This window comes from Tiliqua scincoides, chromosome 2, assembly GCF_035046505.1.
Source record: "Tiliqua scincoides isolate rTilSci1 chromosome 2, rTilSci1.hap2, whole genome shotgun sequence".
Classification (NCBI taxonomy): Eukaryota; Metazoa; Chordata; class Lepidosauria; order Squamata; family Scincidae; genus Tiliqua; species Tiliqua scincoides.
In genome coordinates this window covers 258,525,103-258,547,291 of record NC_089822.1, presented here as the reverse complement: position 1 = coordinate 258,547,291, position 22,189 = coordinate 258,525,103, and the positions used below count along the sequence as shown (strand labels likewise).

The 22,189-nt window shown below is 47.5% G+C and overlaps 1 protein-coding gene across 1 annotated transcript; it reads left to right on the top strand.

The window, feature by feature from the left end:
- Window positions 1-381: 381 nt before the first annotated feature.
- LOC136639102 (tripartite motif-containing protein 10-like) lies at window positions 382-21,198 on the top strand. Its single transcript, XM_066613126.1, has 8 exons — window positions 382-474; window positions 957-979; window positions 3,982-4,076; window positions 7,296-7,750; window positions 8,192-8,287; window positions 12,940-13,170; window positions 18,836-19,010; window positions 20,672-21,198. The coding sequence occupies exons 1-8, from the start codon at window positions 382-384 to the stop codon at window positions 21,196-21,198; spliced, it is 1,695 nt and encodes a 564-aa protein (XP_066469223.1).
- The last annotated feature ends 991 nt before the right edge of the window (window positions 21,199-22,189 follow it).

Below are 22,189 nucleotides of genomic sequence, written 5' to 3'. Positions count from 1 at the left end.
AAGTTCTGAGGAAGGAGCGAGAGAGAATTCTGGGAACTGAAACAGGGGCAGGAAAGGAAAACAAAGATTTGCTTGTAAGTGTCCCTGTTGTATTGGAAGTGAACAGCTGCAAGAACTCCTATCTGTAAAAGTGTCATACAGAAGACAGAAGAATCAAAATAGCCCCGTTTCTCCAAAAAAAGGTTCATAAAAGGCCATTCCAAAGGTGGCGTCTTGCAAAGATGAAATTAGCTGTGAGCAACAGAAAATTTGATCTTTGCAAGAAAAGAGTGCCCTTCCTGCCATGGCCTGGTCTTCCGATGAGGCCACTGACTTAGGACGCCTCTCCTCTCACAGTTTGAAGAGCTGGAGAAGGAAATTGCAACCAGAAGAGAGTAGCATATGGCCAGACTCGTGGAGGAACTGTCCTCTCATGAAGGTCTCATCCAGGAGATGGAAGAGAAATGCCAGCAGCCAGCAAGTGAACTCCTGCAGGTGAGAAGGTGGTAGAAACTGGCCAGGTTCTTCACCAGGGGAAACACCAGTGTGCTTCCTTGGCCTACATAAGAATGAAGGGGGTACTGATAAAGGCCTCTCAGATACAGGTACACCCAATAAAATAAAGTGCATTTTATTTCACTGCGGTCTGGAGGTTCCAAAGTCATGGAATCTGTTCTCATAACTTCCTGTCTATGGATTTCCCCCCTAACTCTGCTCAGTTTGGTCCTGCTCCCCTCAGGCTACACTGGTGAGCTTCTGTGGTGGTCCAGTGCAGCCTTGTTGTCCACTGTCTGTGGAAGGTATAGGGAAACCAAGTATGAGAAGGATGGAAAGTTCCAGAACCTTTTGCTGTGCACACCCTCACAGTCCCTGCACACCAGAAGGGGTGAAAAGTCTTCAGCCTCCAGGGCCTCAGAGGGTCTTCCTAGTGTGGCTTGTGGCAGGCCCTGAACTCTCTTCTTTTTCTCCTTTTCTAGGATGTTCGAAGCACCTTGCTGAGGTAAGTAGATCCCACTCATTTCAAGCTGACAATGGTCTTCATAGTGGTTCTACAGCATGGCCTTTCTTGCTGTTGAGGACAGGAGGTCCGTCTCTATCCTCAAGCATCTTACCAATGAAAATAGGGATGAGCTTTTGAATTTCTGGTTTTCACACCACATTCTCAAAATTAACCATTTTATTAACCAGTTAACCAAATTAACCATGCACTTCTCTTTATTTTAGGAATCCATTTTACACACAGTTTTGAAAAGTGCGGAAATGCAGCACAGTCTCCATAGGAGGAGGAGACCTGAATACCCTCTAAGCAGATTTGCCAGTGTCCAGGAAATCCCTAAAAACGGAGCAATTTTGAAGGTGGGGAAGCTTATTTTCTGACCTATTTGAACTGTTCTAAGCATTTTTAGAAGCGGACCTCAGTATCCACAGCATCCAAGGTTAGTGAAATCTGCGAACCCGCAGCTAAAGCAGGACGACTGGACTATATTATTGTTACAGTGAAGGTATGCCTGAGGGAGGGTATGCCTGCCTTCCTAATATCATAGTTGCAAAGAACATGTCTTCGGCATGAGAGAAGAGCAGTGCTAAATTCATTAATTCAGTAAATGCGCTCCGAAAAGAAGAACGAGAAAAAGCAAGATGACTGGATAGTGAAATCATGTAGCAGCCCCATAGAACAGGGGTGTCCAAAGTTTTTGGCAGGAGGGCCACATCATCTCTCTGACACAGTGTTGGGGGCCGAATTAATTTACATTTCAAATTTGAATAAATTTACATAAATGAATATATTAAAGGTGAACTTATATGAATGAATGAAGGTCTTGCAGTAGTTCAAGGCCTATAAAAGGCCTTGCACAAAGCAAGGCTGCCCTTTCCTTTCCTGCTGCTACTGCATCACAGATGTGAAACAACAAGCAGTGGAGGGAGCCCTCATCCCACAGCTCACTCGAGAGGCCAAACAGTTGCCCTCACGCTGAGAGCAGTTGCATCGGGCCAGTGTGGGCTCCAACAAATCCCTGGAGGGCCAGAGGCTCATTGGAGGCTAGGGGCTCCCTGAGGGCCACATAGAGAGGCCTTGAGGGCCGCAAGTGGCCCCCGGGCCGGGGTTTGGGCACCCCTGCCATAGAAGGTTAGTGTATAAAAGATCAATTCCAGACTAGGGGCTCATGTAGAAGAACCTCAGATTTCAGATCTTTTGGTCCCACAGAACAAGACTTTTTTTTCTGACCCACCTTGGGCTTGAGTTGACATCTAGTCCAGACAGGGGACCCCTCTGGTGCCAAGACTGCTGCTGCCCCACCCAGTCCCACTCACTCCCCTCCACATTCCGTTTAGCACCCTTGAAGGAGCAGGTGGGTGTGGGTGTGCCATGTTCCTGCTAAAAGTGCTGCTCTGGATCAAAATATACAAACCGGGTCCCCTAGTTATAGGGTTACCAGATACAACAGGGGACAGGGTGCCTGTCCCTTTAACCATTGTTTTGAAGAGGGAATTCTGGCAGGTGCAGTTTTTAACCTTCCATGTTGAGCTTCATCTGCCAGATTCCCTCTTCTCTACAGTGGTCAAAGGGATAGGCACTCTGTCCCCCTCTCTAGGTAGGTAACACTACCCAGTTATGGCTGTCCAAGTTAGGGATGGCCATGTCGGCATTTTTGCACAGGTGCAGGTGCGACAGTGCTGGCCAGCAAAAGGTGGCTGTTTCAACCTACGTATGTTCCAACATCTGGACAAACGGCCAGAACAGAGCCAGTATTCCTGTTTGGGACTTCCAGGCCAATCCTCTGCAGCAGAGGCACAGCGGAACTGCACAGCCCAGGCAGTATCCTGCACTGGAATTGAGCAGGCTGGAGGCCTTCCTGGGGTAAGAGAACATTTGTTCCCTTACTCCATGTCAAGCTCCAGGCTGCCCAATGAGTCTACTCAGATCTGTGCCAGTGAAATGGCCGAGGAAGAGGGATAGGATTCGGCATGCACCGGTGCTGCCAATCCTGCAGGCCTCTCTGGCCTGTACCACCCTCCCCCACCCCTTTGCTCCCCCTCCCATCTGCCCTGTCCCGCCCTGCCCTCCCCTGTCCTGCAGTGCCTCTGCATGAGCATGCAGAGCTGCGGTTTTCAAACTCTCCAGGAGTATCACTCGGAAAACAGCTTCAGCTCCTATTGCTGCTGTTATGCATCCTAAGAGTTCATTTTAGATCTACAAAATAAGAGCAACCGACTATACCTCTTGCATCTCGTTGCTCTTTGACCTTTGAAACGCCCTTTTCCCCTTGTTCCTCTCTCCCCCTGTGCTCTGCCAAGTGGGGAAAACACTTTGTCTGAAAAGTGTAACACAATCCTGTGGATGTCTACTGAGAAGTAAGTCCCACTGCGTACAACAGGACTTACTCCCAGGTAAGTGTTCATTGAATTGCAGCATCAGTGGCCTTCATAGGTAACACAGATGGGCTCCCAGTCTTTTCATGAATGTCCTTGCTGAGAAACAGACAAGCATTTTCAGCGCTTTGTTGTTATGTGAATTATGTACACTTTAGACCAGCAATTTTCAAGCACTATGCTGCGGCACATTGGTGTGCCACAGATGGTCTACAGGTGTGCCATGGGAGTTTGGTGCAGTGCCATATATTATTAGCTGCATTGGGGGATGTGAGCCCCTGGCTGGCAGTGGGGTGTGCATTGTCAATTGCCAAAAAACAGATTGTCCCCCTTAACAGTTCTAGCACCTTCTCAGTGTGCCATGAGATGAAAAAGCTTGAAAATGGCTGCTTTAGATATCAAAACATCACAGAACAAATATTGATTCTGTGAAGGTAGAAAGTCCCACCCAAGACCAGCCAGGGTGTCATCTGTAGTGCTTGGGATCTTATGTTTCTGATCAGACTTTGGACTCATCAGTTTATTACATGCTCGGAAATGTTGCTTTTCTATAAAATAGGTTGTCCTAACTTAAGATGCATTGGCAGGCGTGACCAGGAAGTGGCAGCTCTTCCCAGCTCTTTCTCCCAGAAGAAGCCAAGGGGAGCAGCAGGAGTGTGGGGTGCCTGCTGCCAGGAGACCTGAAACTGCCCTTTCCTGTAATGCTGGGACTATTCACAGCAAAGGTAAGAACTTGGCTCAGTCTGTGCTTGCCTGTCAAGAAGAAGGGAGAGAATGATCCAGGATTTATGAGCAGGGAAGATGGATTGAAGAGTGTGGGATGCAGAGAGGGCTGGACCAGGGCGAGGGGCAGGGAGGGTTGTGAATATCTTCCTGCTCTCAGTTCTAACAGTAACTTCTTCAGTTCTTAAGACTGAATGTCAAGACATGTGTTGATTTCTCCCCCCCCCAACACAGTCAAGCAAGAGTATGTTCTTCCATTTCTTTGCCTTCAAAGAGAGGGCCAGTGGTCTTGAACCTTTTTTTGTGCCACAGCACCCAATAAACACACAGGAGAATGGCGACCACCTCGCAGCGACCAGCACTGCCCCTTCCAACCTCAGCGGCACTTCATTTCCAGTCTGCCCTCTTGCCAGCTGCTGGCTCCCCACGTCAGGGGTCGCAGGAGATGGCTGTGGCTGAGATTGCAGGTGCAAGCCGCTTCCCTTAACGAGCCGCTTCCCTGGCTCTTCTCTGGGAGAGTTTGAGAGCCACTAAGTCTTTGCGGGGGAGGGAGGGAGGCAGCGGGGGTGGAGGGAAGGCAGCGACACCATCCCCAGGATCGCGCCACTCAGGGGGGCTGCAGGGACTGGGATGTACTCATCAGTCCCTGCAGCAGCCTTCCCCTGGTGCAGGGAACCCTGCGTGAGTGCCTGCAGTGATCCCCAGTCTCTTGGAAGTGAGAGTAGAGCGATAGCGCTCCACTTCCGGTTTTGCAGAAGTGGAGCGTGATCACTCAACTTTCACTTCCCTTAAGGGGGCAGAGGCCATGGCCCTCAGACTGGGGTGTTGCAATGCCAGTTTGAATACCACTGCATTAGCCTATATGTAAAGTTTGGATTCTTTGCGCCAATGTGCATGACTTTACACTTACTTACATTGAAACGCATCTGCCATTTTGCTGCCGAGTCTCCCAGTTTGGAGAGATCCTTCTGGAGCTCCTCACAATCTCTTCTGGTCTTCTTGGTGTCATCTGCAAACTTGACCACCTCGCTGCTTAGCCCTGTCTCCAGATCATTTATGAATAGGTTGAAGAGCACTGGTCCCAGGACAGATCCTTGGGGCACTCCGTTTTTCACCTCTCTCCATTGTGAAAATTGCCCATTGATACCCACTCTCTGCTTCCTGGACTCAACCAGTTCCTTATCCAGGAGAGGACCTGCCCTCTAATTCCCTGACAGTGGAGTTTTCTCTGCAGCCTTTGGTGAGGGACGGTGTCGAACGCCTTCTGAAAGTCCAGATATATAATGTCCATGGGTTCTCCCGTATCCACATGCCTATTGACGTTTTCAAATAATTCTAAAAGGTTTGTAAGGCAAGACTTACCCTTACGGAGGCCATGCTGATTCTCCCTCAGCAAGGCTTGTTCGTCTATGTGTTTTGAGATTCTATCTTTGATGAGGCATTCCACCATCTTGCCTGGAACAGACGTTTTGATGACCAGCCTGTAATTTCCCAGATCCACTCTCCTTCCTTTTTAAAGATCAGTGTGACATTTGCTATCCTCCAGTCCTCTGGCACATTCCCCTTTTGCAGAGCAGGGGAGGGGGCCTCCCCAGCTCTGAAACTAAGATGAAGATACTGCACATGTGTTTGGGAAAGAGAGTGCATATAATAAGGGCCAGTGGTCTTCAATCTTTTTCATGCCACGTCCCCCAATGAATGAATGAATGAATATGAGGCTGGCAACCCACCTCACAGCAGCCAGTCCTCACCTTCCAGCTTTGCGTCACTTCCAGACCATTCTCTTGCCAGCTGCTTGGCTCTGCACCGCCTTCTGCACTGCCTGATGTCAGGGACCACAGAAGGTAGCCGTGGCCAGGATTGCAGGTGCCTGCCCAGTTTTAACAGGCTCCTTCCCTCTTTCTCCCCCTGGGACAGTGGAAGCTTATCCTTCAGTGAGGAAGCCACCCGCTCTGGCCATCCCCTCCCAGTGGTTCCCTGGCCCGAAATGAAGCCACTGACTGTAGCATCTCATCCCATCCTTTTCCGGGTGTGGTAATTTGTGAGCATGCTGGCGCCGTTCTAGGCCCTCCCGCAGGTTCCTCCGACCATTGTAAGAGGCAGGTTGTGAAAGGTTGCCACAGCCCCCACATGAAGCTTCACGACCCCATTGGGGTTGCTACCCACTGGTTGAAGAACACTGGAGCAGAGCAGCATTTCTCAACATTTGTCCCCCACTGCACCACTTTGCATGGCCCACCTTTGGGAAGGACCACTGGAATTAATATCATAACCAGTTTCTTCTGAGTTGGGAGGGCAGATGCAATGTGACAAACACCAGGAAGAGGCTTAGCGTGGGCTGGAGGCTTTCTCAAGTTTGTGAAAAGTGCGCTCTGGAGCTCTGCCCACTGACCCAAACCTCCTACCACTGCTTGAGACATTACGCTGCTGGTCTCACTGCCGAGTGGTGGGTGTCCGGGGATTCCATGCTTTCCACTTGTCACCACCTCAAGCATCACCACTGGTATGTGTGCCACTGGTTAAGAAACTGGTACAGAGGATCGAGTGCTGGAGTCGAGGTTCTCATCCCCAGTCACATGTGAAGCTCCCTGGCTGACCCTTCGTTTCGGCTTGGACCTCGTGGGGCTATTCTGAGGATCAAAGGATGATCCCGCAGGGTCAGACCCAGAGTCCCGAGGCACCAGCCTCCCTTTCTGCCTTTCTCCCAGCAGTCGCTATTCAGTTCTATGGTGTCCTTACTGTGCTTCTTACGCAGTTTGTCAGGCAAGCAAAACTTCTGTTTTTATTTAACAGGATGCCATCAACAAAGGACTTCCTTTGTTTGCTTTGTCCCAGAAAGCGATTTTATGGTTTTATTCCACATTCTCATACAAATTTCTCAATTTATTATCTTTAGATGCTTTAAAAGTGTACTCAGTAAGTGATATAGTGTCAGGAGACATGGGAATGGTATTATTTCTAACTGGAAAACTAATCTATCTTTATCTTAAACACCAAAATTAGGTGTTTTCTCTTTTTATTTGGATCTCTTAAAGACCACAATGTGGTGTTTTGTGCATTTATGTTGTTATCAACAAAAACAAACACGTCTAGTTATTAGTCCCACAAACTGGGCACCACAGTGGAAAATTCACAGATCTTCTGCAATGGGCAGTCTGTGAAATTCTCCATATGGTATTTCTTCTGTCGCTCACCCACACCCACCTGCTGTCCCTGTACAGGTCTCAGAAGCTGCCTGAATCCATCCCTGGAGTCTTCATCAGCCATGGCCTCAGCCTCACCAACCTTGGAGGTAGAGGAGGAACTCAAGTGTCCCATCTGCATGGAGTACCTGACAGACCCGGTGACCCTGGACTGCGGCCACAACTTCTGCAGGGACTGCATCACCACCTACTGTGAGACATGGGAAGATCTGGGGGACTTGGAGTGTCCCCTCTGCACAGCCAGAATCAAGAAAGGGAATTTTCGACCAAACTGGCAACTGGCAAATGTAGTAGAAAAAATTAAATGTCTGTCATTTTACCTGGGAAAAGAGCATTTATGTTTGAGACACAAGGAAAAACTCAGCCTGTTCTGCAAAGAAGACCAAGAGTTGGTGTGTCTGTTTTGTGAGAGATCCCCAGAACATCAGTCACATAAAGTTCTGTTTTTGGAAGAGGCTGCCAAGGAATGCAAGGTGAGTGAATGTAAATCACCAGGGCAGGGGATGGGTGTAACATGCAGCTTGGTTGAAGAGAAGCCATTGAGGGAAGGCCTTGAGCCCCGCAGCAGAAAAAGGGTTTGCCTGCTCCAGGTTATGACACAGCTTTAGAATCACTGCTCCTGATGTCAGGATTGGACACAAGGGGAGGTTGAAGGGCATTCTTTCCCATCTCCATCTCAGAGCTAAACACTAATTGACTTCTAGTCCCAACTGCAATCTCTTTCTGCTCATGTAAGATGCCATTATCAGACACCAAGTCCAGAGACCTGCCCAGAAGGCACTGAAATGCAAGGAGCAAGCATACACCTCAACTGCTTTCCCATTCTTATGCAGAGTTCAAACACACCTTAGATAGTAAACCCCCTTCCCTCCCCTGAAAAAGAATCCAAACAGAAACTTTTCTCTTTGCTGCAGGACCAATTGTGTAGCTGTCTGGAAGTTCTGAGGAAGGAGCGAGAGAGAATTCTGGCAAGCAAAGCAGGAACAGAAAAGGAAAGCCGAGACCTGCTCGTAAGTGTCCCTGTTGCATTGGAAGTGAACAGCTACTAGAACCCATATCTGTAAAAAGTGTCATATAAAAGGCAGAAGAGTGAACATGGCCAGAACTCCCCAATAATGTTCATTCAAGGCCAATCCAAAAACGGAATCTTGTTTGTTTTCTGCTGCTCACAGCTGATTTTGTCTCTGCAAAAAGTCAGCAATGTCCTTCCATGCAGGCCTTCTAATGAGTCCCAGTGGTACATAGCTTCACATTATGAGAATCAACTCACTTAAGAACATCCCTGCTGGATAAGGCCATAGGCCCATCTAGTCCAGCTTCCTGTTTCTCACAGTGGCCCACCAAATGCCCCAGGAAGCAAGCAAGACAACAAAATCATGCATCCTGGTGCCCTCCCCTGCATCTGGCATTCTGACATAGCCCATTTCTAAATCAGGAGGTTGCACACACACATCATGGCTTGTAATCTGTGATGAATTTTTCTTCCAGAAATTTGTCCAATCCCCTTTTAAAGATAGCTAAGGCCAGATGCCATCACCACATCGTGTGGCAATGAGTTCCACAGACCAACTACACACTGAGAAAAGAAATATTTTCTTATGTCTGTCCTAACTCTCCCAACACTCAACTTTAGTGGATGTCACCTGATTCTGGTGTTGTGTGAGAGGGAAAAGAGCATCTCTCTATCCACTCCATCCATCCCCTGCATAATTTTGTATGTCTCAATCATGTCCCCCCTCAGGTGCCTCTTTTCTAGGTTGAAAGCCCCAAACTATGTAGCCTTTCCTCATAAGGAAGGTGCCGCAGCCCAGTAATCATTTTAGTCACTCTCTTTTGCACCTTTTCCATTTCCACTATGTCCTTTTTGAGATGTGGTGACCAGAGGTGAACGCAATACTCCAGGTGTGGCCTTACCGTCAATTTGTACAGGGGCATTACAATATTAGCCGTTTTATTCTCAATTCCATTTCTAATGATCCAAAGCATAGAATTGACCTTCTTCACTGCTGCTGCACATTGTGTCAACACTTTCTTTTTCTTTTTTTAATTTTTATTTATTTATTTATTTCAGACACGGGGTAGGGATATAGGATAAACTAGGGTATAGGGTTACACAGGTTATATAACATAACAGGATACTGGCCGTTGGGTCACAAAATGCATTTTAAAACATCTTTATACATCAACATAAAACTAAACACAAACTCATCTATATAAATCATCACCGCATATAACATTTAAAATGCGTAACTTAATCTACTCAACCTATAATATTTATTCAGTACTATCTATCCAATCATAAAACAGCTTCCAGTATTTTCTTACTTTATCTAAATCTTTATCTTTCATTCTTTCTGTTAATATATCCATTTCTACAATTTCATAAATCTTTTCTATTAATTTTTCTTTATTAGGGATATCTGTAGATTTCCATAATTGTGCATACAATACTCTTGTTGCTATATTAATCTGTATGATAAGATAAGTCTTTAATTTCTAACATTATATTCAGGAGAAATATTTCCGGTTTGAATGGTATAATATTAAATAGCTCTTGAAAAATTCTTTTGTATCAATTTCCAGTATATCTTGGCTTTTTCACAAGTCTACCACATATGATAAAAAGTACCCTCAATCTGCTTACATTTCCAACACTTTTTTTGGCAAACCTGGGTACAGTTTTGCTTTTTTATCTGGGGTCAGATGACATCTATAAAACATTTTATATAAATTCTCTTTAAAAAAAAAACACTTTTGTTAATTTAATATTTGAATTCCAAATTTGGTTCCAGTCATCAATCAAAGGCTTTCAGATCCCTCTTGCAGATATCCTTGTAGCGCTGCTGTGATCTACCTGTAGGGCGCTTTCCCTGCACAAGTTCTCCATAGAGGAGATCCTTTGGGATCCAACCATCGCCCATTCTCACGACATGACCAAGCCAACGCAGGCGTCTCTGTTTCAGCAGTGTATACACGCTGGGGATTCCAGCTCGTTCCAGGACTGTGTTGTTTGGAACTTTGTCCTGCCAGGTGATGCCGAAGACGCGTCGCAGGCAGCACATGTGGAAAGCGTTCAGCTTCTTCTCCTGTTGTGTGCAAAGAGTCCATGACTCACTGCAGTACAGAAGTGTACTCAAGATGCCAGCTCTGTAGACCTGGATCTTGGTATGTTCCATCAGCTTCTTTTTGGACCAGACTCTCTTTGGGAGTCTGGAAAACATGGTAGCTGATTTACTGATGCGTCTGTTTAGCTCGGTATCGAGAGAAAGAGTGTCGGAGATAATTGAGCCAAGGTACACAAAGTCATGGACAACCTCCAGTTCTTTCCCAGTTTGAAGAGACACTTTGCCAACAGACTGAGGCAAAGAGGCAAAGAAGGAAGGCCCATAGCCAGGGAGACAGACCAGGGACAGACTGCACTTGCTCCCAGTGTGGAAGGGATTGTCACTTCCGAATTGGCCTTTTCAGTCACACTAGATGCTGTGCCAGAACCACCATTCACAGTACAATACCAGAATCTTTTGAGACTGAAGGTTGCCAACCTGTAAACCTTCAATCGAAATAATATATCCAAAAATTTTTGCCCATAACACCATTGAGTCACTACCTCATCTTCCATCTTGATCTCAAGAAGAAAATTATACATTTTCTTAATATATTTTCCATCGTCAATCAAGAATATTTTATCAAAACTTATATCTTCTTCATAGATGCCTATTTTAAAATCTTTTGGGTAAACACATTCATTGAGCTGTCCACCACCACCCCAAGATCTGATCTGCAACAGACAGCTCAGAACCTATTAGCCTATATGTGAAGTTTTGATTCTTTGCCCCAATGTGCATGACTTTACATTTACTTACATTGAAATGCATCTGCCATTTTGCTGCCCAGTCTCCCAGTTTGGAGAAATCCTTCTAAAGCTCCTCACATTCTGGTCTTCACCACTCAGAAAAGTTTGGTGACATCCACAAACTTGGCCACCTCGCTGCTTTTCCCTGCCTCCAGATCATTAATCAACAGGTTGAAAAGCACTGGTTCCAGGACAGATCCTTGGGGCACTTAGACTTAGTCAAGCCCTTCTTCCTTTGTGGTATACACTTCCTCAGGGCCTGTATTAATATTGTTTTAAGCAGCCTCTATGCACTTTAGAGAGATCAGACTCTTTTTACCTTCCCTTTGAACTTATTTCTAATTCGTCTCCTCATTTGTGGGACATCTGCCCTTTGGGTTTTTGTATCAGATTTGCTTGCCACTCTTCCCTCTACATGCATGGCAAAACAGATTGCAGCATGGTCACTTTCCCCAATGGCTCAGTAACATTAACATCTCTAATCAGGTCCTGAGTACCACACAATATTAAATCCAGAGTCACCTGTCCTCTGGTGAGCTCGATAGCTAGTTGCTCTAAAGCACAGTCATTCAGCATGTTGAGAAATCTGGTCTTGCTTTCATGACCAAAGTACAAACTGACCCAGTCAATGTGAGGATAATTTAAAAAACCCACGATTACAACCCTGTCCCTCCTTGACACCTCCCTGATCTGTTTCCTCATTTCAAGGTCTCCTTCAGGTTTCTGGTCTGGAGGACTATAGCACGCCCCCAGCGTGCTATCACTCCTTGCTCCTGGTAATTTAACCCACAGAGATTCTGTGTTGGAGTCTGACCCGCCCTTCAGGCTCTACTTTTCTGGATTCTATCCCTTCTTTAACAGAAATGGTCACCGCACCTCCAACAAGCCTCTCCCTGTCCCTCGTATAGAGTTTATAGCCTGGGATTGCAGTATCCCACTGATTCTCCGCATTCCACCAGATTTCCGTTATGCCCACTATGTCAATGTTTTTCCTTATCACCAGACATTCCAGTTCTCCCATCTTTGCTCAGAGACTTTGGGCATTAGCATAAAAGCCCTTGTATATGAAGTTTGCCAAAATGGGCTGCTTATTAGCTCCTCTATCCCTGCAGCCTCTCATTGTGCCAAACTGTCTATCAGATCCCATCATGCTTCCATTCCCAATTTCTACTCCTACTGTCACTACTTTTTTGTTCTCTAACCTGCCTATCCTCATCCCATAGGGACGAGGAGTTTCAAACCAGATGCCCCTCAGCTCCTGTCGGGTTTCCCTCATGGGTCAGTTTAAAGCTCTTTTGCCAGCTTTTTAACGTTATGTGCCAGCAGTCTGGTTCCATTCTGGTTCAAGTTCAGCCCATCCCTCTTGTACAGGCCCTGATTGTCCGAAAAAGTTCCCCAGTGCCTAACAAATCTAAACCCCTCCTCCTTACACCACTGTCTCATCCATGCATTGAGACCCCTGATCTCGGCCTGCCTAGCTGGCCCTGCACGTGGAACAGGCAGCACTTCCGGGGATTGGACAAATTTCTGAAGGAAAAGTTCATTACGGGTTACAAGTCATTGGTTTTATAGGTAGGCTGCCTCTGATTGCCAGATGCAGGGGAGGGCACCAGGGTGTGCTCCCTGGGGCATTTGGTGGGCCACTGTGAGTTACAGGAAGCTGGACTAGATGGGCCTCTGGCCTGATCCAGCGGGGCTCTTCTTATGTTCTTAACGCTAACTTTGGGGTCCTGGCTTTAAGCTTCGTACCCAATATCCTAAATATTCCTGACATTTCTCTCCTTTCCTCTTTACAACTGCTTGTTGCAGGGACAAATAGAAGAAAAGAAGACAACGACAGAGGCTGTTTTCAACCAACTACACCAGTTTCTGGAAAAACAAAAGACGTCTCTCCTCTCGCAGTTGGAAGAGCTAGAGAAGGAAATTGCAACCAGAAGAGAGGAGCACATGGCCAGACTGGAGGAGGAACTGTCCTCCCTTGAAGGTCTAATCCAGCAGATGGAGGAGAAATGCCAGCAGCCAGCAAGTGAGCTCCTGCAGGTGAGAGGTGGTAGAAATAGCTCAGGTTCCTCAAAGAAACTGCTCTGTGCTTCCTTGGCCTACACAGAAATGAAGGACTCAGTGTGTCGTGCTGATGAAGAGCCTAATCTGGAGATACGCTTGCCGGCTTACCGCCAGTGTGCACTGTCGCAAATGTGCCATAAGACACACTTGCAGGGCTTAGCACCAGCCGAGCACCAGAGCTAGCCCAGCGCGAACCAGAGCTGGGTTTGTGCTGGTGGAAAGCTGCTGCTCTGCCGCTTGGCGATTGTCTGAACCCCAGGGCAGTGGAGAGGTAGGTGGGGGCGTGGGGGGAGTGGTGAGGCGGCGTCTCAGGGTGGGGGGAGGTGGGTAGTGTTAATGTTTGCAAAGGGGACCTTTGGGTGTGTCCCAGTATCAAGGCAGAATGCAAAGAAACAGCAGACACAGCAGAGTCCTTTGACTTTTCCCATATATATTATAGGAAGGAGAATAGTCACAACACGGTCCAGGTCATACACGAAAGATTACAGCAGTCCAGTTTACCTTATCCGAATCAGTTTCCAAACAACACAGTCAGTTAAGCAGTCCAAGGTCAGTAACAGCATAAACACAGTTCAACAAAGCCATGGGCAGCAGTATCTCAGTTGCACACGTACTACTGCACTTGTGGAGCTGCAGACTGGGGTTTTTGTCGTCAGATCCTCCAATCACATCCTGCAGGGTGTGGCAGGCTCAGGTGCAGAGTCATTCTGCTGACTCATTTTGACTCAGCTGCCTGCAACTAGCCATAAACCAAACTGGTTAGCTTTGTCTCTGACTCAGCATGGTCAGAGAGCTAACAGGTAGAGGGGTGGGGAGATTTTGTGCTGGGGGGAGGGAGCCAGGTGGGGGAGGGCAGGACCTGTGGAACTCAGTTCCACCAGATCCTGAACTTCTTGTCAGGCTGCATGGTCTGAGATGGAACTCTTTGATTCTGCAGAAGCTCCAGAACTACTGCAGGACCCCATTGTGGGGCCACTTTCCTTACCTGGGAAAAGGGAACAAACATCCCCTTCCCTCGAGGAGCAACCAGAAGCTGCCCTGTTGTGCTCAGCTGTTTTCAGCACCACATCAGTCCCACACGCCGGGCAGCTCAGGACTGGGCTGAAAGACTTCTCTTAGGTACTTGCGCACTCAAGAGAAATAAGTCAGTTCATTTTATTTCAGTGTGGCCTGAAGGTTCCAAAGATCCTGGCATCTGTTCTCGTGGCTACTTCCTGACCACTGCTTTCCCTCCAGCTCTGCTCAGTTCTGCTGCTCTCAAGCCCCACTGATGGGCTTCTGTGGTGTTCCAGTGGAGCCTCACCCACTGTCCAGGGTCTGTGTAGAGAAAGAGAGACCCGGGCATCTGGAATGCATATGCTGGAAGCCTGATCATGGAGGGGAATCCCTGCCTGGGCATTCCCCAATCTCACCCTGAAGAAGACAAGAATGAATGGGAAGCATGGGCCTGAGCAACTGCCCTGGATTGCTGGTCAGCAAAGGATTTATGGGGCGGGGGGGTGTCCTATCTATAGCTGAGCAAGGGAGAGGGACATGAGAGGGGAGCAGTGTCATCTCCACACTAAAGCGAAAGGTGTCCTGGGTCTCTCTTCCTTCTCATACTTGGTTTCAACAATAGCAGGGGAAGCTCAAGCAGAGCCCTCCCCTCAGTGGTGTTCCTAACCACTGTGGCTCCTGGGGCCACACCTCCAGGGGTGCTACCCTCACCTGGAGGTGCCAAACCCCATGCCCACTGCATCCCCCCGGAACCCTTCTGAGAGCCAGATATGCCGCCTGCGGTTTCCTTGGAAGTGACTCTTTTTTGGATTTAGAAGGCCGTGCGTGGCTTCCCTGGCCCTCAGAATACCTGTGGGAGGGAACTCTCAGGGGGCAGCCCTCAGATTGGCAGACTGATCCTTATCGGCAACCAACTGAGTGCCATGGAAGGGGGCAATGGATGGATGCATGGCGCCACTCCCCCCAAGCTTGGCGTCTGGGGTATTTGACCCCCTTGCTCCCTGGAGATATGCCTCTGCCTCCCCTTCTATCTTATACTGATGGAGATTCCAGGTTGTGGACAGAGGTCAAGGCCATTAGCTGGGTCTGATAATAGATCAGGAGGTGTGACACAGAATTGAAGGATCAGGACAAGCAAAAGAAAACTTTTCTTTGCCCAGCTTGTGATTATTCTGTGGAGCTGCACCTCAGTCCTTGAGTGGAGTGTGCAAAACGGATCACTACCAACTGGACAGTGGAGGACCAGAGAGCATATCTGTGCAGGGTGTGAAAAGTCTGCCTTGCTTGTGGCAGGCGCTGAGATCTTTTTCCTTTTTTCCCCAGGATATTAGGAGGACCTTGCAGAGGTATGTGGATCCCACTCATTTCCCTTCTTGTCACCTGATGCTGGGAATGGTCTGTGAGGAACATGGCTCTCTCGTGGCTCTTGGGGAGAGAATGCAGGACTTCCCACCCTCCAGTGCTCCACTCAGGGCCTCTCTTTACAACATTCCATCTGCACATCCATCAGGGCTGCCAGACATCTGTCCCCTTCCCTCAGCTACAAAGGTGCCTGCTGTACCTGTTGTATTTTAGATCCATTTACACTAAGAACATAAGAACATAAGAAGAGCCCCACTGGATCAGGCCAAAGGCCCATCTATTCCAACTTCCTGAATCTCACAGTGGCCCCAGGGAGCACACCAGACACAACCTGTGGCCTGGTGCCCTCCCCTGCATCTGGCTATCAGAGGCAGCCTGTCTCCAAAACCAAGAGCTTGCACATACCTACTATGACTTGTAACCCGTAATGAACTCCTCCTCTAGAAATTTGTCCAATCCCCTCTTAAAGTCATCCAGGCAAATGCCATAAATACTTCTTGTGGCAAGGAGTTCCACAAACTAATTACACGCTGGGTAAAGAAATATTTTCTTCTGTCTGTCCTAACTCTCCCAACACTCAACTTTCGGGGATGTCCTCTGGTTCTGGTATTATGCGAGAGGGAAAAGAGCATCTCTCTATCCACTCTGTCACTCTATCTGGTGTGCTCCCTGGGGCATTTGGTGGGTCGCTGTGAGATACAGGAAGCTGGACTAGATGGGCCTATGGTCTGATCCAGTGGGGCTGTTCTTATGTTCTTATGTCACCCCCTGCATAATTTTGTATCTCTCAATCATGCGCCTCAGGCGCCTCTTTTCTAGACTGAAGAGTCCCAAATGCTGTAGCCTTTCCTCATAGGGAAGGTGCCCCAGCCCAGTAATCATTTCGGTTGCTCTCTTTTGCACCTTTTCCAACTCCACTATATCCTTTTTGAGATGTGGTGACCAGAACTGGACACAATACTCCAGGTGTGGCCTAACCATCGATTTGTACAACAGCATTATAATATTAGCCACCTTATCATTACCTTTCCTAATGATCCCAAGCATGGAATTAGTCCGCTTCGCTGCCACCGCACATTGGGTCAACACTTTCATCGAGCTGTCCACCAGTACCCTAAGATCTCTCTCCTGATCTGTCACAGACAGCTCAGAACCCATTAGCCTATATGTAGAGTTTTGATTTTTTGCACCAATGTGCATGACTTTACACTTAGATAGAAACGCATCTGCCATTTTGCTGCCCAGTCTCCCAGTTTGGAGAGACCCTCCTGGAGCTCTTCACAATCTCTTCTAGTCTTCACCACTTGGAAAAGTTTGGTGTCTTCTGCAAACTTGGCCACCTTGCTGCTTAGCCCTGCCTCCAGGTCATTTATGAAGAGGTTGAAAAGCACTGGTCCCAGGACAGATCCTTGGGGCACACCGCTTTTCACCTCTTTCCATTGTGAAAACTGCCCATTGACACCAACTCTCTGCTTCCTGACCTCAACCAGTTCCTAATTCAGGAGAGGACCTGCCTTCTAATTCCCTGACTGTGGAGCTTTCTCAGCAGTCTTTGGTGAGGGACCATGTCGAACACCTTCTGAAAGTCCAGATATATAATGTCTACGGGTTCTCCCACATCCACATGCCTATTGACCTTTTCAAAGAATTCCAAAAGGTTTGAGAGGCAAGACTTACCCTTACAGAAGCCAGGCTGATTCTCCCTCAGCAAGGCTTGTTCCTCTCTGTGTTTTAAGATTTTATCTTTGATGAGGCATTCCACCATCTTACCAGGAACAGACTTTCGGCTGACCGGTCTATACTTTCCAGGTCCCCCCACCGTCCCTTTTTAAAGATCTGTGTGACAAGATCCTATCCTCCAATCTTATGGCACCGTGGCCGTTTCAAGGGACAAGTTGCATATTTTAGTCAAGAGATCAGCATCTTCTTTCTTCAGTTCCTTAATATCTCTTGGGTGGATGCCATCAGGGCCCAGTGACTTATTGATCTTTAACCCCTGCTAATTGGGTAAGAGGCACTTTTTCAAGTGGGTGCTCCTTTTTTTAGCAGGGGGAGAGTAACTGGCCCACCTCACCCCAGCACTGTCTGTTTTAGTGGTTGTCTGCTGATATTCTTTTTGCATCTTTTTAGATTGTGAGCCCTTTTGGGACAGGGAGCCATTTAGTTATTTGATTTTTCTCTGTAAACCGCTTTGTGAACATTTAGTTGAAAAGCGGTATATAAATACTGTTATTATTATTATTATTATTATTTAATTTGTCAATGAGGTCTGAAACACCTTCTCTTTTAACCTCTGCCTGACTTAATTCCTCTGTTAGGAGGGGCCGTTCAGGCGGCGGTATCTGCCTGAGGTCTTCTGCCATGAAGAAGAAGTTCTGCAAAGAACTCATTTAATTTCTCAGCCATTTCTAAGTCTTTACTTTCCCTTACAACTTCTTCTTAACCAGCATCCTCATTTGAGGGAAGTCCGCCCTTCGGAAGTCAAGGGTTTTTGTGTCAGATTTGTTTGGCACTCTTCCCCAACATTCATGGTGAAACTAATTGCAATATGGTCACTGTTCCCCAATGACTCAGTAATATTTACATCTCTAACCAGGTCCTGTGTGCCACACAATATTAAATCCAGAGTCGCCTGTCCTCTGGTGGGCTCCACGACTAGTTTCTCTAAACCACAGTCATTTAGCAGGTCAAGAAAACTGGTGTCTCTTTCATGACCAGAGCACTAATTGACCCAGTCGATGTGAGGGTAATTGAAGTCCTCCATGATTACAACCCTGTCCCTCCTCGACACCTCCCTGATCTGTTTCCTCATTTCAAGGTCCTCTACGGTTTCTGGTCCGGAGGACAATAGCATGCCTCCACTATTACATCGCTCCTCAAACCTGATAATTTAACCCACAGAGATTCTACAGTGGAGTCGGACCTGCCTTCAATCTCTACTTTGCTGGATTCCACCCCTTCTTTAACATAGATGGCCACCCCACCACCATCACGCCTCCTCCCTGTCCCTCCTATAGAGTTTACAGCCCCGGATTGCGGTATCCCACTGGTTCTCCGCATTCCACCATGTTCCCGTTATGCCCACTATATCAATGCTTTCCCTAATCACCAAACATTCCAGTTCCTCCATCTTTGCTCATAGACTTTGGGTATTAGCATAAAAGCACTTGTATACTGCCATTGCTAGAGAAGCCTTCTCACCTGAACATCTCTCATCTGTTCTTGCCCTTGCCTTCAGGGTTTCTGCTCATTTCTTCTCCTCCATGTCATCTTTTTACTCCAGTCAGGAATTCCAGTCGTACGGAGTGTGAGATCAGATATTTTCCTCCTCCACATTACGTATGAGAAGAAGGAAGCATTTGGGAATCCTGTGGCTTTTCCTCCTGAGCTGACCTGCAGAATCGGGGAATTCTTTGATGTAAAACCCCTTTTGGAGGGTGTCATGGAACAATTCCCAGGTAATCAAGAATGATGTACAAGGATGCATATGATGGGCAGGTTTTGATAGGACTTGGTGCAAGGGCTGAAAGGAAGGTGGGGAGAGCTCATCAAGGTTCAAAAACAGAGTTATTTTTTTTTGTAACGTCATTAGTAGAACAACTATGTTTGCCTGAATGTCACCCAGTGAGCAGCAGGGACTGAGCAGAGGACCGCCTCCCCCCAACCAGGGAGACAGAGGCCCCTGCTAAAGATAGAAGCAAGGGGGGGACCCAAAGGGAATGCAAGCCTGAAAATAAGTTAGCTCACCATTCTTTATGTCCCAGCACAGCAAAGTTCCCTGCACCTGCGCCCAGTTCAGAGAGCACCTGAGAGCCCTATGCTATGCATGTCCACTCAGAAGCAAGTCCCACCAGTTGTGTAGCTAAGGGGGTGCAGGGGGTAGCAGTTGCACCGGGCATGTAGTTTTAGGGGGGCAGCAAGCTGAGCTTGATACTAGTGGCCAAAATTGTGAAAAGCTTGATAGGTACGAATAATACCACCATGTTATACGTCATTGGAAAGGTAATTTAATGCAGAATGCAATGAAACAAACCTCATTGGAATATCTGTATTCTATCAAAAGTTATGGCCAATTAACCAGAAAATGAAAACACAATAGCCTTATGGAACAGAAAGTGGATTTTCTCAACTCAAAACTGACCTATGAGTCTGATTGTTCTGAGAGCCAATGAGATGTTATATGATTCAACATGGAACCAAGAAGGTGTTCGTATGAGTCTGCTCTCATTTCCATGTATCATAATTCAGTTACCTGCTAACTGGGTAAAGAGGCACTTTTCCAAGTGGTGCTTCTCTTATATGTTAGCAGGGGGAGAATTACTGTCCCTCTTCAGCCCACCACAGCGTCTCTAACCAATAAGGGGCACACTTTCAATTTACTTAATTAAATATTATTTTGTCATGGAGAAGGGGCTACAAAATCTTCTTTGACCCCAGGTAGTAGATAGACGCATTAGCTATGCCACCGTCTGAGGGGTGGCGGCAGAACAAGTGGATGGCAAGCTTCTGGGGGGAGGAGGCTGGTTTCCCCCCAGTTTTCACTTCTTTAAAAACCTGGTTGTGATGTCACTTCCGGTTGTGACATCACTTCCGGGGCATCATTTTGAGCTTGGCACAGGGCTACATGATCATTAGCTATGCCACTGAGTCCCACCACAGTCAATGAGACCTACTCAAATGGGATTGCAGCCCAAGCACATCTATCTGGAAGCCAGCCCCACCATAGTCTATGGGGCTACTCCCAGAGAATGTAGATAGGACTGCAGCCTGGGCCCAAAGCAATGCATCTCTGCTCAGAAGCCAGCCCCACCATAGACTATGGGGAGTGAGTCCATCCAGCAAACGGGCTCTCTTCGCCACGCTCAGGTCCCAAAGGGACTGCTTCGCCCCCTCCCTCCCGATCACAGAGGGTAAGTCACAGTCCCCTCAGTCTGCTCCTCTATGTTGCCTAGCAACAGCCAGGCAGCCAATCAGCTGCGCATCACATCCCACTTCTGCCCCACACCTTATTGTGAGGGTCAGGACAATGACTGCGGTCTGGTCACCGCCCCACAGCCCTTCCTGTCTCTGTGGCTCCGGATGAGTCTCCTGATTCTGCTTCTCTCTCCTCCTCCTCCAGCCTCAGAAGCAAAGGTGACTCTCGATCCAGACACGGCTCATCCCCAACTCATACTGTCTGAAGATCACAAGAGTGTGATATTCGGAGATGAACTTCAAACTCTGCCCGACAATCCTGAGAGATTTGACGGGTGGCCTTTTGTGCTGGGCCGGCAGGGCTTCACAGCAGGCAGACACTTCTGGGAGGTCACTGTGGGAGGGGAGGGAAACTGGGCTGTGGGGGTGGCCAGGAAGTCTGTGAGGAGAAAGGTTTGGTATGATCTTAGTTCTGAGGAAGGGATCTGGGCTCTGGAGAAGAGCGGAGGTCAGTACAGCATTTTTAATGCCCCCCATTACCCTCCTCTGTCCCTGAGCCAGGAGCTCCAGAGGATCCGAGTGACTCTGGACTGTGCTGGGGGACAGGTGGCCTTTTCTGATGCTGACACAGGAGTCCACCTCTACACTCACTCAGGAGCCTCCATCTGCGGAGAGACCCTCCTCCCCTTCTTTCAGGTGTTAGGTTTAGCCCACCTGAGCCTCCCGCCCTGAGGCAGTCTCAGCATCTTCTTCACAGGCTCTGCTGGCTTCGCTCTCCAGATCACCCTTATTTTACCACAGTTGCTCTCCTACTCCTAGATACTCCTAGATACTCTCCTAGATACTTCAAGACCCAGCAGCTGCCTGCCTGCCTGTGGAGTAACATGCAGCAAACCATCTCCCTGCAAACTGATCAATGTGGAAAAGGAAACAGCTACTCACGTTCACATTTACTCACAAGTAGACAATGTTTAATGGCTGCTTGCTGTGTTGCTGTGACTTTTTTCCCCTGCACTTTAAAACCACTTTATTTCCATAGAAATTCAATGCTGTGTTCAATTCTGTTGGTCCAAGTTGTTATGTTCTCAGTGGCAGAAACACAAATCAGTGTGTAGATTAAAAATTAAGAGCCCAATCCTATGCATATTTACTCAGAGGTAACTCCCATTAGAGTCAATGGGGCTTACTCCCAGGAAAGTGTGGTTAGGATTGGGCAAGGGAAAGCAATCCCTTGCTGTAATCAGTACCAAAACATGGAGATTGCAACGAAACTATTGCAATCTATTCTGACATGAGTTATTAGGTCACATGCTATACCTGAGATGTTGTAATCCATTTCAGACTCTCTGGCATCGCAAAACACCATTAGCTGCCAAAAGATTAAGGGCACAATCCTAACCAGGTCTACTCAGAAGTAAGTCCTATTTTGTTCAATGGGGCTTACCCTCAGGAAAGTGTGGTTAGGATTGCAGCCTTATTCGGCTAAAGAAGACACTTGTGATGGCCCCAACGTAACAAGGTCGACAAATGACTGAACTAGCAAAAAGTGGACATTCAAAGACAGATACACGATCTAGATCAGGGGTGCTCACACTTTTTTGGCTCGAGAGCTACTTTGAAACCCAGCAAGGCCTGGAGATCTACCAGAGTTTTTTTACAATGTTCGAGCCATCATAACATATAACATTTATGTGTACAATGTATGTTGGTGTACCTTGCATAA

What these genes read in the sequence shown, in the direction of transcription:
- LOC136639102 (XM_066613126.1), top strand. Translation starts at nt 382, where the DNA reads ATGGCCAGACTCGTGGAGGAACTGTCCTCTCATGAAGGTCTCATCCAG. An exon ending in CAGCAAGTGAACTCCTGCAG is followed by an intron (nt 475 to 956) that starts GTGAGAAGGTGG and finishes CTCCTTTTCTAG; the next exon opens with GATGTTCGAAGCACCTTGCT. An exon ending in TGGGACTATTCACAGCAAAG is followed by an intron (nt 4,077 to 7,295) that starts GTAAGAACTTGG and finishes GTCCCTGTACAG; the next exon opens with GTCTCAGAAGCTGCCTGAAT.